Source organism: Protomyctophum parallelum, assembly GCF_964188405.1.
Source record: "Protomyctophum parallelum genome assembly, chromosome: 17".
Taxonomy (NCBI): domain Eukaryota; kingdom Metazoa; phylum Chordata; class Actinopteri; order Myctophiformes; family Myctophidae; genus Protomyctophum; species Protomyctophum parallelum.
In genome coordinates, this window is record NC_139719.1 from 12,150,020 (window position 1) to 12,166,430 (window position 16,411).

At 42.0% G+C, this 16,411-nt stretch overlaps 2 protein-coding genes across 2 annotated transcripts in view; both read right to left on the reverse strand.

Annotated features, from left to right (window-relative positions):
• The window catches only part of baiap2b (BAR/IMD domain containing adaptor protein 2b), an 83,330-nt gene extending 82,443 nt beyond the window's left edge, over positions 1-887 (reverse strand). The window contains exon 1 of the mRNA XM_083788259.1: positions 453-887. Coding sequence (XP_083644385.1) covers positions 453-500 — 48 coding nt within the window. The 5' untranslated portion in view covers positions 501-887. The remainder of the gene's footprint in view (positions 1-452) is intronic.
• A 2,916-nt stretch (positions 888-3,803) lies between these two features.
• On the reverse strand, positions 3,804-14,434 carry chmp6b (charged multivesicular body protein 6b). The gene is made up of 8 exons (XM_083788283.1): positions 14,221-14,434; positions 13,337-13,446; positions 12,855-12,942; positions 12,650-12,736; positions 12,205-12,270; positions 11,983-12,063; positions 10,793-10,865; positions 3,804-6,054 (listed from the first exon to the last, which is right to left on the reverse strand). The coding sequence occupies exons 1-8, from the start codon at positions 14,284-14,286 to the stop codon at positions 6,005-6,007; spliced, it is 621 nt and encodes a 206-aa protein (XP_083644409.1). The 5' UTR covers positions 14,287-14,434; the 3' UTR covers positions 3,804-6,004.
• Between the last annotated feature and the right edge of the window lie 1,977 nt (positions 14,435-16,411).

Below are 16,411 nucleotides of genomic sequence, written 5' to 3' on the forward strand. Positions count from 1 at the left end.
CAATTGAATGCAAACATGCAGCTGAACTTTGTTATAATTAATTTCAAAGTATGATTCATGCAGTCACTCAGCCACGAGGGAAGCAGAAAAGCAGTTTGCCACTTTGCCCCACGGCTTGGGCAAGTCCTCAGCCCTGACAGACTGGCTGCACCTTTCACTGTGGACTGTCAAGTGAAGCCAATGTTAAACGGCATCGCAATTCGCAGGCAATCAAATCCAAAATGCACAACAGCTGGACAAACGAAACGGGACATTTAGAAGTTTCATCAGCCTACGACGACGAATCGTCCCGACATATGTCAATGGTGCTGGTGCAGCTAAAAGCAGCAGGTGTCACGGTCCGTCACTAAATTAACAATCGACTTTGTTATTATTATTATGCAACATATGGGATCGAGTCTGACTGTCACCGAGTCAGCGGAACGAGAACTGGACGTGCATCACCATCTTACCTTGTAGACATTCTCCGTTATGCGGTGCACCTCGTCGGTCCGGGACATCTTTGAAGAACTGTCGGCCAGAACCAGTCCAGAACAACCATAGACAAGATCTCCTCTTTCTTGGACTGGGTGTGTGTGTGGGGGGGAGCTTTCACCCAATCCCCCCAACTAAAATGCTACTGAAATTACTGAAGAAGATGAACCAGAGAGTTTGTGGTGGTGGTGGTAGACAGTGGTAGTGGGGGAACTGACTGTTACTGCAGCAGTGGTAGAACTAGAAGTCTTCAGCTGAGAGAGAGAGAGAGAGACGAGCTGTGGAATCCCTGCTTTTATAAGGAAAGCCCTGCTCCACGTACTAACTGCACCCACACTGGTGTGTACGTGTCCCACGCACGGGCACGGCACCCTACTCTATGCACGGCACACGGTCGGCGGAGTCGGAGGAGTGTGTGGGTTGTACGAGAGCAGAGGCGCACTTCTCAGTTCTCACAGATTCTTCTCAGAGCGCCTATGTGGTGCCATTTGAACGAGCCACGCCTCCATGTCTTTCATGCTGCTGCCCACATTATAGCCGCCCTCTCCTCTCCGCCTCTGCGTAAAAATCATTCATATAATACCAACCTGAATGATGCTGCGGCTGCTTGCTGTGCTGTGCCCCCATACATACAAAACCATGAACGAGTGGGGTTTCAACCCTTTTTATACCTTGCCTTGGCCTTAATTTATTCTGTATTTGAGGCTTTGAGCCAAGGACCACCATTTATTGCCTCTCAGACCCAAAACGAAATATGTTTTTTTTTGTCCACAATTCCATGCTGCATCGATGTGGTACCATAGGAGAAATAATTAGGCAAATATTGATCAACGATAACAATTCTTCTACATTCACTAATTGTGTAGACTTCTTGTAAAATAATTAATGCAGATGTTTAACAATAATTAACTCTTAGTCTTGAGAGTGTAAAATGAAATTTAGTCTATTTGGTTACCAACTCTCCATCATTTAGCTGGGCACCACCTGGCTGGAACCCCCTCAAGGACCACTGGTTAATGAAAACCACTGTTACCTAGGTCAGTGGTTTCCCAAAGTGGGGTTTGGGGACCCCTAGGGGTCCTTGAGCGAGTTCCAGGGGGTCCCAAACTAAATGAGTTAGGATGAGTTAGGAACCAAATGGACCCTTATGGGTCTGTAACTCTGAGTGTATAAATGGAACCAAATGGACCCATTTGTACACACTCAGAGTTCATCAGAGATAGAAATGCCATTGAATAGGGGACTGTAGCCGCTAGTGCATGTCAAGCTGGGGGAAATGAAAATGGTTGAAAATCACTGAGCTGCAAAAAGTCTTCTCTTATGGGGGTCCTTTCAAATGGGGGTCTGCAGGCGTATCATTTTGGGGGTCCTTGACATGAAAAGGTTTTGGAACCACTGACCTAGGTTATATAACCAATGTTACCTACAATACCTAGCCCTACGCAGTAAAATACAGTACAGTTAACGAATGGAACCAAAGGTCCATCAGATCACCCTGGGTATTTTACTTTTACTGTGAGATTGTACATTTCTACATTACATCATGAATCCATGAAGCGTGTCATTTACATGTTTTATTTACAGGCAGTGTTTTAGTGTGAGAAGATTTCGCTACACGAGAAGAGATTGAAATTGTGTAGCGTACCTACCCACATTACTAAGATAAATGTTTCCATTGTTCAGTGAGAGAGATGTGAAGACATTCTATTTTGTCACCAAAATCCAGAGTTAGTGAAAATCAATCATGGTTGGTCTTTGGAAAAGTCATTATGATTAGTTTTGGGCATATTAGGCTACACTTCATTATGTTAAGGTGTAATATGTAGGCTACAGTGATGTCAATATACTGTGTCAAATTGTCAATGGTGCATAATTGACACTGACAGGCTGATTCTTGAAGTCACCTAAACTCAACAAGGCCAGGGCAGTTAGTGTGAACAGTCCACATGCACTGTTCTGCAACTGTGAAGATCGTGCATGTGATGAGTGGAAGACAGAAGGAGAAAGAAATACGGTAGTAGACATGGATAAAAAAAATAAAAGTGTCTCTACAGCGAACCCTCAACCCTCACACACAGACCTGCCTCATTGGAGGATGAGGTTGGACCGTGGAGGCAGAAGGTAGGTTGTCACAAGAGCCCCCACATGACGCCCCCCACCCCATCTACACACACACCAGTGGTGGAAAAAGTACAACTAAATGTTTTACTTAAGTAAAAGTACAAGTCTGGAATTCAAAATACTCCAGTAAATTACAAAAGTATTGGTATCAAAATGTACATAAAGTAGGCCTACCAAAAGTAAATGTATTCTTTACATAGAATGTCCAATTATAAGTTCTTTGACAATAGCTGATCTCTACATTGCGACACATTGTGAGCTTGTACTGTACAGGTAGATCAGCTATTTTCAAATGTCTGAAATATATACTGTAGGTGGTTACTGCATGTTTTGTAGTAAAGTACAAATATCTCAAAATTGTACGTGTGCAGTACTTGAGTAAACGCACTTAGTTACTTTGCAGTGCAAAGTTTGCACCACTCCATAACAGCCCCCACATGATGCCCTCCCCCCCCCCCCGGCACACACACACAACTCCTTTCAGTTACACTGCAGAGGTGGCCTATAATCCCACGCCTTCTACAGCCTACCTATTCATTGCAGTTCTCTCACGCTGAGGGCTCTCTCTCTCTCTCTGCTTTCAAAGTGAATCATGAAGGCAACAAAGTCCTCTTTCCATTCTTCTCCCTGCAGTCGACGCATCCATCGCCAACACTCCCACGTCACCCCCATAGTGGCAGTGAGCAATCAGCCAGCCACCACACGCTGATAATGGGGGCATGGCAACTCATTAAAAGTAATATCTTAATGTCAAGGTTTCTGTTTCTGAGTGGTGCAACCACTCCTACAACCAGCAATGTCCGTGCCTATGTGTATCTGAGCACCAGTATATTACTTATTAGTACCAGTAGGGGGCGCTAGAAACAGAGAGAGGGATAGTGCTGCTCTGTTGCCTGCTAATGAGAGAGAGGTGGGGGGGAGTTGCACCACTCAGTTCACACGGGTGTGATTTTTTTCTCACAAACTCCTGTTGACACCATTTACCGCATGAGAAGTTCAAATGGAATAGGTTAATAGGCCAAAACCTTAATATAGTAAGTAAGTAAATACTAGAGGTCAGTCAGTACAGTACCATTAAAAGTAGCTCTGGTCAAGCCACCTGCTGCACCTTGCAGTTGATAGTGTATTGTCATTGGCTGCCACCTAGTGGGCAAACAAATGCAATTCACCAAGGGCAAGCTCAAGTGGAAGAATGAAGGGCAGGACAATTTAAAAAGAAAATATTTTTTAATTGTTAGAGAATAACAATAAAGGAACGAACCAGTTTAAATAAAACTGGTCTGTCATATAGTCCCAATTGTGAAATGACTTCCACAGAGTGAGAGAATTAGTGTTTCAAATCGGTCTGCCTGACAACCTGATTCTACAGATTAGAGATATAGGAGTTAGAATGACCCTGTATGTTCCAGAACAGTCCATTGTACTCTGGCGCACTCATATAAAGAATTAGCATAAGTCTTATGCAACGGTGTGAGGTTAACAATCTGTTTAGTGTGTTTTGCTGCAGTTTAACAAGTCTACCCAAGTGATATGTGGTGCGATATGTACAGTAAATTGCCAACTATGTTCTTAATACTCATATGGTAAGAGCTCATGCTGTTTTGTCATCAATTACCATGTCGGTTTGATGTTGTCGGTCAGAGATATTACCTTCGACAGATGCTAGTGTCCATCTTCTTTTCTTACAGAGGTAAGCCCCCCCCCCCCTCCCTCACATTACAATACGATTAGCCTTTTCTCTAATGACAAAGAACTAATCCATAAGGGGAGTGGATAATTAGATTGGTTAAGCTGTTTTCCATAAGGGGTCAGAGTGAGTGGGTCAACATTATGTGAAACAGATCCTTACGCAAACATTCCAATGCAAAGTTCTAGGACAGATCATTTATGAGTCTGGTTCTCAAAGTGGGGTCCGGGGGCCCCTAGGGATAAATCTAGCAGTGATAATCACTGCTAGATCCATAAACATCTTCACTTATGGGGGTCTGCGGCCCAATAAATAATAATAATAATAAATGATTATAGTCCAAACCCACATCAAAACTGTTCATGTGTGTCGGGAGGAAGGGGAGAATGTTTAGGCCTGTCACAAAGATGAAAAACTATATTATACAATATCTGAATGACTTTTACACCACACTACTAATGGTATTAGATCAGTTTCTCCAGATCGGGTAAATTGCCAATCACTGATCGAGTCATTTGGAGTGAAAATCGTAAATGGCCGATCGATCGGATCACCTCTAATGATAACACAGCCTCTAGAGTCGCTACATGCCATCATCGTCAGCTGAATTTATTTTTGCCTGTGATACAATGTAGTTATTTGGTTAAACGCTCTTGTTAATACTTTGCATTGGTTTAATATATTAAACCCAAAGACAGACTTAACCACTTCCAATTGCAAAAATAAATTGTGTAGATTGGCCATTTTTGCTACTTTTGTGTGACACTGTAGTATGACAAAATATGGCATACATTTACGATGAAAGTTGAAATATGGAAGGTTAGATTTCTGCCCGACATCAAAGTTATGTTATGTCAATCCTGACATGATTGATTGTGAGGTTAAAATTTATGTTGTAGTCACATACATGAGCAGAGAAATAATAATAAGTGGCATATATTTGTTAGTTCATCAAGTGAGTAATATAATCAGTCAGTCCTTCACAAAAGTTTAAACACAAAACAGAAAGATCAAATAATGATGTTGGGGTTTAGGCACAATTACTGAAATCCTGTATACGCCTTCAATATGGCGCTGCAGCTAATTTGCTGATAGATGACCAGTTATTTCCCCAGCCATTCAGACCTTTTCCACCGGTTGGTTCCCAATGGGAACCGGTTCAGTTCTTTTTGGTTTTTAGTCCATGAGCCAGAGCTCCAAAATTGGTGGGCAAACTATACCCTATATTAAATTGTTTATAGGATCAATACAAGTAAATTAATACATGATAACCCTTCCACAGTAGTAGCTTTTTCATATTTTCGATTATTTTGTAATACAATAGATCATTGTCTTCATGCAAGTACTCAATTGGGGAAGTTTCACGGTGATAACAATCTAATATAGGTATGGTTTTGCCCACTCAATTCATAATTAACGTTTCAATTTTGGAGCTCTGGCTCATGGACTAAAAACCAAAAAGAACTGAACCGGTTCCCATTGGGAACCAACCGGTGGAAAAGGGGCCACAGTGTAGGGAGAACTGGATTATATCCGAGGCCAGAGAGGGAGTGTAGGCAGGTAGGCATGTTACATGGCCAGATGCTGGCTGTAGCTGCCTGGATGCTGTGAGGAGGTCCAGTCTTCATCACATCAGGCCTCTCAGTAGACGGACAGATCTCCAGGCAATGTTTTTTGTTGAAGAGGAGCCACCAGGTCACCTGAGGGCTTCCAGGCATGCGTCTAGGCAGCAAGCATCTCTCGTTCGGGCTTCTTACTTGGCCGCTCCCTCTCTGAAGCAAAGACAGATTGACAAGCAGCACAGCGACATGTTTAGCCTCGGATGCTACGGACAGACAACACACATGACCGGGGCCAGAGCAAACACAAGGAAGGTGTTGGTTAACAACTGAAACCTTTTTTTTTTCTCCTAGATATTCTTTGGGGCTTTTTGCCTTTATTTTACCAGCTCAGAACCATAGCCAAACTAAATACCTATTTCTAACCCATACAGACCTAGTCACAGTCACTCATGCATTTATCACCTCCCGGTTAGACTACTGCAAATCTCTATATTTGGGTCTGCCCAACTCCGCCATCTGAGTTGACCCTCATTGCATTATTTCCTTGTCTTCCTACAGAAAAGCGCTGCTCTTGCTGAAGAAGAAGCGCTACCAGGACCAGCTCCTCGACAAGACGGAGAACCAGATTAACAACCTGACTAAACTGACTCAAAAATAGCTAAAATAGCCGACATCATGTCATTGGCATGCAATGAATGCACCAACACTTTATTTGTCCACTTGCAAATGATGCAACTATTTCTCACTCAATACAGGTTCAAGATCTGGAATTTGCGCAGATTGAAGTAAAAGTCAAAGTCAGGACTGAAAGTGGGAAATGACACAGGTGTTGCTGAGGAAATTGAGGCAAACTGTGTGAGTTCTGACTGTGTGAGGGCGAAGACTTGTTTCTGCTGCTTTACGCTGACTGTTTATTATTAATTTGTTTATTTTTGTATAATCTTACAGTGAATAATTTCGTTTTTGTATTTCAAACTAAGTCAACGTTTTGGACTTTTCTTTTATAATCACACGTCTAAACTAAAGTCTCTGCATCAGCAACCACTGAGTAACGTCAAAGTTTAGGACTGACGATATCAATAGGCGAGTAAATCTATGAAAAAAAAGCACCTTACCCTAAAAAAATTGCAACAAAAGGTTTCTCAACAGTTTTTTGTAGTATTAGGTGTCCCTAATAACATACTAAAAGTTTACCAAAGTTTGATCACCCGAAAGGTGTTATTTTCAAGATGGCGTCCAAGATGGCCTAAAAACCATTAAAATAGCCTAACTCCTTCATTATTCATCCTAGACAAGTACTTTTTGTGTCTAACCCTATGTTTTTGGGGTCTAGGAGTCCATTGAACTTGTTCAAATTGCAGAGATACAATTAGATAATTGTGAAATCCAATATTGTGTTTGTGAGACTGTTAAAACCCTCTGAAATAGTCACCAGTTTCAAGTTAACTAAACTAAATATTTAATAAATGTCTGAATATTTATATATTTTTTGGAATAAGGTTTCAAGATATCCTCAAAACACAACAAAACTAATAGTCACAATTTTCAGTAATTCAGAAGGTTGTGGCAGAGAATATTGTCAGTTGATAGATAATAGCCTACATGATTGCAATATTGAAACGTTTTGGATAGCTTGGTGGATAAACTTTGGCTCAAACTACTGTAAATAATTCATCATTATACACCCCACCCAAAACTAATTTCTTGCATTATAGAGCGTCGCAGTCCCGCCCCCTTTCATGACGACGCCAGGCCCAGGAAATAATTCCCAATGCATTTTTCCCATAGACATTTCGAAACGTATTTATTGAAAGACATTATAAGCGTCGTACAAAGCCAACTCTTGTCGTGACAAATCATGACAACAAACACAATATTTTGGACCAAACAAATAATTACAAAGAAGAAAAACAACAAGTGTTGTAATCTGCTGTTCTTTTCTACTTTCTAATTCTTTGTTTGGCCCAAAACATTGTGTTTAATATCATGATTTGTCACGACAAGAGTTGGCTTTGTCCGCAGTGTAAACGTCTTTAAATAAATACTTTTTGAAAAGTCTATGAGGAAAATGAACGGTGATTTCTTCTCCGTCTCTCTCAAGGGGGCGGGACTGTGACGCTCTACTTACTCTTAGTGCAGAGTAGTCAGAACCTAAGTCTCTACCGGGTGCAGAGGGGAGTATGATAGGTGGGGTTGGGTGGGAAGGTAAAGGGGGGTCCGGTCTAGAGTTTAGTGGGCCTAGGGTTCCCCTCAGGTGGGTACAGGGGAGTATGGGGAGTGGGGGGTCACTGGATTTCTCCCTGGGGACTTGGAGCACAGAAGAGCAAAGTTAAGAAGACCCTCATGGTCTTCTCCTCTATGCATGTCTGAGGTGGCTCATACAGTACATGTCCCATTAAAGCTATGGGGCACTTGAGAGCTTGAGAGATTGGGGCTTGTCTGTCCCTGTGGTGGTAGTTCTAAGACCTCCATGTTGTGATATTGATTAATATGGGGGGTGGGTTCAATTAATCGATTATTAATCGGCAGAGCTGTCGACTATTGTCAACATATTCCCCAATTTCCACTGAGATTATGGGGTGAATGAATGTGGCCAGACCCATCTTCTCTTTCTGTCATAGTGACATAATATTGTCCTGCATCAGATCATGTCCAAATCAGGTTCTCCAATCTCCAGTAGCCTCTTCAGTTTTTTGAAGATTTTTTGAGTGGTGCAACCACTCCCTTACGGAGCTATGTGTGTGGCTGGCTGGGTCTGAGCACTATGTGTGTGGCTTGCTGGCTGGCTGGGTCTGAGCACTATGTGTGTGGCTGGCTGGCTGGCTGGGTCTGAGCATAGATAGATAGATAGATAGATATTATAGCAGTGACTGACTAATAGGGGATTCACACTGAGACGGACTGAATCCGTTTCATTGGAACCGTTTCCGAATACGGTTGCCTGGTCCCCGATGGCCATGATTCACATTGCCCGAGATTCAACAGCGCACCCTGGTACACTTGCATAACACACTTTAATCCTCCTGATGACGGTGTGCTTGATGGCTGGCGGACACTGACCATCAACTGTGCGACATTGTCTCAAATAAATCCAGACACACTGAATTGCATTGCCTCTTTGGCTTTTTGCCGTTATACTACTTCACTGTCAGCCTGCCTGCTATTCACTGTGTCAGTCAGTTCTGTGCTCCAGTGTATTAGTTTGCTATGGATTCTACTTTAGCATTATTATTATTTTGTTTTACTTTGGAAACTGTGCCAAGCAAAGCCCAAGAGCCACGTGTAGTCCGCAGAATAAGATCAGCGCGGTGCTGCGCGTATAAGCAGATTCAACAGGAGAAGGGCGGCGTTGAGAAATGCGCTGGTGTTACGCGTCGTGCAGCGGCTGTGTTTTTCTTTGTTGACGCTTGGCTCGTAGACTAGAGATTATGTCACGTTCTTTTAAAAAAAACAGTCCACTTCCTTCTTTAGGTACACATGCATTCACATTGGAACGATCTGTATCTGAATACACTTCAACGGTCCAGAGACCCTCCCCCCATGCAGTCCCGGGGACGGTTGGGCGATCCGCTCCCAAGGAAACGGTACGCATCATTCACACTACCACAACATCTGCCAAGTGGTCCTGAGTGCGCACCCAGGACCATAGTGTGAATCCCCTATGAGACATCGAGCGTGCGTCCGCAACTGGTTGTGGCCCCCATCAAGTGACCTTTTGACCAATGCGGCCCTCGCCCCAAGTTGAGTTCGACACCCCTGCTCTAGGCCCATGAGGGGCCATTTCTCTCCACTGTATCCCCACTGAGGAGTCCATCTTCCCCATAGACCAGACAAGTGGCCATTTGGTTCTACTGACTGAGTGTGTTTGCTGCAAAGACACTCAGCATTGTGAGCTTTTATAGATTGCCTATTTTCACAATGTTTGTCCCGGCCCACAGTTTGGGAAACACTACCCTTAAAGGGGACTTATTTTTATTATTATTATTGCCAGACACCTTTACAAAAAAAAGGGCAGACATTTCTCTGTAAATTTATTCCATGATTTGTGTAATATTCCCATGCAGTCTATCACTTGGCAGCCATGCTTTTACAAATGTCACATGACAGTACCACCAAGTAATAATGAATATATTACTTATTGTTATGGTATATCAAAATAAATCTCCTGAAAGCTTCAACAGAATGTGAATTGTGTATAGGTGATGAATTCACCTATACAGCAGTACGGCATTATAGAAAAGAGAAATGTCCTATTACACTGTTATAACCTTATAAACAATTGCTTTAATATATCATTGTACTTTTTATTTTTTTAGATTTTTTTTTTGCGGCTTACGCCTTTTATTGATTTTGTAAGGGACAGATAGTAGGCTGACAGGAAACGGGAGAGAGATGGGGGGATGACATGCGGTAAAGGCCGTGTCGGGTCCGGGAGTCGAACCCGCGGCACACCGCGACTGGATCACCAGTCCGGTGCCCAGACCGTTACGCTACGGCCTGGGCCTATCATTGTACTTTTATATAATTTATATATGCTAATTGGATTCCTAGATAACCAAAACATAGGGTTAGACACCAAAAAAAAAATTCCTAGGATGAATAATGGAGGAGTAATGGTATTTTAAGAACTGGCGGCGGCCATCTTGAAAATAACACCTTTCGGGTGGTCAAACTTTGGTAAACTTTTAGTATGTTATTAAGGACACCTAATACTACAAAAAAAAGTTGAGAAACCTTTTGTTGCAATTTTTTTAGGGTCAAATCATATTTTTACCCGCCTACAAAGATCTCCGATTAAAACACTTATCTGGCCTCTCCTCGGTTAAATCTGGGACTTCTGATTAAAACACTTATCTGGCCTCTCCTCTGTTTCCTCTGGGACTTCTGATTAAAACACATACCTGGCCTCTCCTCTGTTTCCTCTGGGACTTCTGATTAAAAGACATACCTGGCCTCTCCTCTGTTTCCTCTGGGACTTCTGGCAGCTCGTCCGTGGGAACCTCAGGAAGCTCCAAGTCTCCCTGAAAGGAAAAAAAAAGGCACCAAAAAGCATCAGAGCCTGGATCCATTACGGATAGACAAACAGCAGCACTGCACAGACAACAGCAGTGGTAAATAAATGATCATTACAGTCAAGAGGTTTGGTGGAGACTAGAGGGGAAAAAAGAGAGCGGACAAAGTACAGTTGATCCCGATCAACTAAGTATTAGTTTTCTAAGTATAGAGGGTTTAAGTTATTCCTAATGCTTTATGGGACAGACTCTTCAGATGACTGTCAGCCCCGCTGTCTTTGAACTCGCCACGAGTATTGAGTGTGCTTCATTAACACTGATGAATGGGGTAGGGATGTTAATAGTTAATCGATTAATCGACTGTTAAGAAATTCTTCAATTAAACGTAACAATTCTTCGAAAAGTCTGCGGTTCCATCATTGGGTGTTTTTCTGTGAATGTAATGCTGAATTAATGCTGGTTTATAAACTGCCCCCCTTAAATGAATTAATCGATAATTGACAACGCTGGAACCACAGTAGTGTTCTGAAACCTGATTCATGGCATGCATTACATCTGCAATTCTGCATACTGTACAGTTCAACTGTAAGTTGTTTTTGTCCATATATTATTACTGAATGTTCTTCGTTCACAAAGGAAGTCTGTCCCAACACTTTTACATCTCACTAGAAAATTGGTCTGGCCAATATATCCATATTATCTTGATATGAGACTAGATATCGTCTGGGTATTTGTATATTGTAATATTGTGATATGGCCAATTTTAGCTATTTTTGAAAGATTAAAAAGAAAAAGAAAAATCACCGGCTTCCAATGTTATCAACCTATAATCACCAATATGTTCTAATCAAGACCATTCAATGAAGCCAGTATGGACATTTCCACATACTGCCTACCGCGAGTGGGTGACTAGGAAATGGGGAAGTGAAATCGCGAAACGGACTTACAAATGTCCATACTGGCTGAAATGAATGGTGTTGATAAGGGCTGATGACAGACATTAAATCTGAAACCACTCAGTACAATTATCGTCACAATATCGATAGGTATTTACTATTTAGTATTTGGACAAAAATACCAAGACATTTTATTTTGTCCACCACATCCCTACATGAAACACACTGACCTGAGTGATCGCCTCCAGCTCAGCCAGTACAGCATCTTCATCCTCTTGTGTCAGAGACCCTGCAAGCATCTCATCTATTTGCTGTGTGAACAGAGAACAAACTCTCAGCAAACAAACAACCAACACATTTCAATGTCAAACGACAGACAATCAGTGTTAGACCAAGATGAAAATGAAAGCATGTGGTGCGTTTCTGAAGTTATTTTGTGGGGTCCTCCTCACCCTTTGGTACTCGACAGCATCCTGGGTTTCATCCATGATCCGCTCCACTTCTTCGATGGACATTACCTAGTTTGTGGGAAACAAGAGCTCATCAGTATGCAAGTAGACATTCTTTGAGCACAGTTAGGAGAGACATACTAGATACTAGAACTAGATCACTGGTTCTCAAAATGGGGTCTGGGGACTCCCAGAGGTCCTTGAGGGGGTTACAGGTGGTCCCCAGCAAAATTAAGAAAAGGTAACATTTAAGCCCCATTTAATTTGTTGACAACATCTGTAAAAATCTATTTTAGCTAATGGGGGTCCCCTGGCATAACATCTTTGACGGTCCACGGCCAGACATAATTATGAATGTGGGGGTCCTACTTTACATGACAATATTTGAGAACCACTGCTCTGGATTGCATGGTATGGAACAAATTCATTAACATTTAATTGTGCCTACCTCATGCATTTTCTTCAGACAGTCATTTCCCACTTTCAGTCCTTCGATGACTTTGACTTCAATCTGCGCGAATTCCAGATCTTGAACCTGTATTGAGTGAGAAATAGTTGCATAATTTGCAAGTGGACAAATAAAGTGTTGGTGCATTGCATGCCAATGACATGATGTCGGCTATTTTCGCTATTTTTTTAGTCAGTTTAGTCACCATGCGCTCCAGGTTGCTAATCTGGTTCTCCGTCTTGTCGAGGAGCTGGTCCTGGTAGCGCTTCTTCTTCAGCAAGAGCAGCGCTTTTCTGTAGGAAGACAAGGAAATAATGCAATGATTACTTTGTCCCACGGACTGCATAGGGACTCAGTTTCAAACCAATTAGAGGTGCTCCAATCGACCGATTTTCACTCCAAATGACTTGATCGGTGATCTGCAATTTACCCGATCTGGAGAAACCATTTAAGTGGTATAAAAGTCAATCAGATATATAGTATAATATCGTTTTGCATCTTTGTGACAGGCCTAAACATTCTCCCCTTCCTCCCCACACATACAGGAACAGTTTGGATGTGGGTTTTGACATACACAAATTGTGGAGATATATTAAAAATGTCCCCTTACGCAATCAGAGCAGAGATGTCACAGGAGGCTGTATATTATGTATGACTGTCTTATTAACATGGGGATTTTGTTCTTACTCTTTCTTTCCATTCTTCAGCAACTGTTTAGCTAGAAGTCTCTCCTTCTCTAGGTGCAGATTGATCCTCTTCTGATATTGCCTCAGCTTATCTCTCTGTTGCTTCAGTTGCTGAAATCAGACAAGAAAGATAGACATAATAATGCTGCATAACACAAGACAAGTCAATACATGAATGCCTGACTGTCTGTACCGTTCCTGTCATTCAGAGTAGTGTGGTTCTCAAAGTGGGGTCCTTGAGGGTGTTCCAGAGCCGAGGTATCCAGAAATGATAAGACAGTTAAGATAGGAACCAATGGACCCTTATTGGTCTGTGAGACACCCAGAGTGTACACATGGAAACAATTAACCCGGTTCCACTCTTAAGAGTTATAAATTAACATTGATTTTACAATATAAATAGGGGCACATACAGGCAGCCTAATGCATGTCAAATTGATGGTTCTTGAAATTAAAATGGTTGAGAGAATCACCGCTATAGAGTATTATTATTATATCCATGCAGGACCATCCATGACCATAACTGTGTACAAATGGGACGTTATTGGTTCAAATTGTACACTCGTAGATGTTACAGACCTGTAAAGGATCCATCCCTAAAATGTCTGTGATATTACATTTCATGGAATACATGAAATGCATGTATCACAGTGACAGTCTGACACAGACGTTCTACCCTTCTTCTACACCCTGAAGAAAACCTGAGGGTCCCGCCTGGACCTCACTTTGAGAACCACTGATTTAGACCAATAAGTTATATTAAAAAAAACAAATCCTGAATATTTTCGTTGCGCAGTTATAGTTTCTCATACACATACTGTACAGTGTACAGTAACGTTACAGTAGTTTAGCTAACGCTGGCTATAGCTAGCTAAACACACTCACCAATATCGCCTTGTCTTGCTCTGTCACTCGTGTACGTTTCTTCTTGTTGCCAAAGATATTCCCCATAGTGACACCGCATCACAGCCAGTAAACACAGATCTGAATAAAGATGTAGGCACACTGCGCTGGATTAGTAATAACACTAGTTTAGAATAGTGTCAAATCCTGCGAATAGAGATCACTGCTGGTTAGCCTCCGAGTCCATACTAGTTTGTGGTCCACACCCACATCAGGAAATACGGAGGCTGGAGAGGGACATACTATGCATGTGAGAAAGACTTACAGCTCCCCATTTGATTTTGTTTTCCTTTATGATGATGAAAAAAGGCCATAAGGGTCCATTTGGTTCTTCTTAACCATGGATCATTTAGCTGAGGACCCCCTGGAAACCCTGCAGTGCAAGGACCCCTGATGACCTTTTGTATGTCTGGTAGGCAGGCATGTCGCGCGTAGGCCTAATTGTAGAACGCAGGGCATCCACTGTGAAGAGTGCGGGCGCAGACACCACAAAACAGTTTGCAATCAAACAGCCAGTCAATATACAGCGCATGATAGACGCGCCGACCACGGCAACGACAGGCTGACCACAGTGACAGTGACAGTGTTGCAGATGCAGTTGTGTAGCAATTGCAACTCTGACAATAGTACAGTATTACTGCAGACAGCTATACCATTTGGATAAAAGATGCACATCATGCACCAACGCAAAGCCAAGTAGCCAGGTGCCTATTAGATGGGGGTAGCACCCGCAGTTTCATTAAAGAGGATATTTCCAGAGCACTTAACGGTTCTGTTATATATTTGTCCAAAGTCTGACATAAAATAGTTAACATATATATACTACTCGCGCGCCAGCGGCCATACAGCGATCCACTGAATTTACATTTTATAGAAACAATGTAGTCAGATATATTAGTGAACAGTGAAAGTTAATTATTCTATTGCAATATTTTGGCTATGAAGAAAAAACACATTTTATCTCCTCAAGTGGTCCCTGGACCACTGGTTGAAAACCACTGCTCTAGTGAGAACATAGAAATAGAATATGTTTGCAGCTGATGTGGACATGAAACGAAACATGAAATATGACCCAAACAACACAATCCCCATTCCCCATACCTTCTCTTTAAATAGAACATTGCCGCCACCTACTGGACATGTGCAGTTACTGCAGCATGAAACCAGTCTTCAGTTCATACTTCTGGGTTTTTGGAGTTGAAACTTGACCTGCATTTTTGCAGCTCTATCTTCTGTGGGTGAAACTAACTCACCGATGTTCTGTTGTAGTCTTAGATGCATAGAATGTATTATTAGCCTATACATGCATATTACATGTATCACTAGTCCCAAGCAGAGTTGGACATAATTTCTGTTTTAGTTTAGGCCTACTAAAGAGCTGGAGAATACTCATTCCTTTGTCAATGTGAACTTCAAACACTATGTAGGGTCTGAATCATGCCTGGTATGATCTGTTGTTCTTGGACCTCCTTTACAACTTGAGCAATTCTCCAGTGAACCTTTTTTAACGACCATAACCTTCACACAAATGACATTTTTCTGGATCCCATTCCCATTATATTCTATTCTCTTTCAGGGCGACTCCAAACTGATGAACTACATTCTTACCTTGTCTCTGCGTTCTTCCACCAAAAAACATGTTGAAAATATGGGGGACCAATATTGAACCACTGGAAAGTAGTAAAAAGTGCTTTGGACAAACCACAACTCCATTGGACCCTCAAAATGTCTGCAAAAGCAACTAACTCCACCACCTCTCCCCCTCTCATGGAGGTCATTGACAATATATAAAGTCACAAACTTTGATGAGGCAGTATTGCTTTGTTTTCAAAATGAAGGTTCTTAATTTCCTGAAAAATGAACATTTGAGTTTCCTCCTGACAGCAGAGATATAGTCCATATAGATGACACCATCAGTGGCTGGCGACATGAAGTCTCAGATGCACATTGGGGGCCACACTGTTCCCATGTTGATCCACACCATTAGAATTATTTTGGCACCTTAGTTTTTGAGGGGTGCTATTCCCTCCGACATCTGGCTTTTGTTATTACATCATGTGGCAGCCAAGTCTATGGACTTTTAACATTAATGGGTTTGAGAAACAAGTTAACTACAGTATAGGGGTGAATAGAATTGACACTGTGCCGCATGTGGAATGGGTAAAGAGGCCGC

Coding starts and splice junctions, on each gene's coding strand:
- chmp6b (XM_083788283.1), bottom strand. CDS start 14,286: ATGGGGAATATCTTTGGCAACAAGAAGAAACGTACACGAGTGACAGAG. Junction 12,737..12,854: donor TTAGCAACCTGGAGCGCATG/GTGACTAAACTG, acceptor CACTCAATACAG/GTTCAAGATCTGGAATTCGC. Junction 10,866..11,982: donor AGCTGGAGGCGATCACTCAG/GTCAGTGTGTTT, acceptor TTTTCCTTTCAG/GGAGACTTGGAGCTTCCTGA.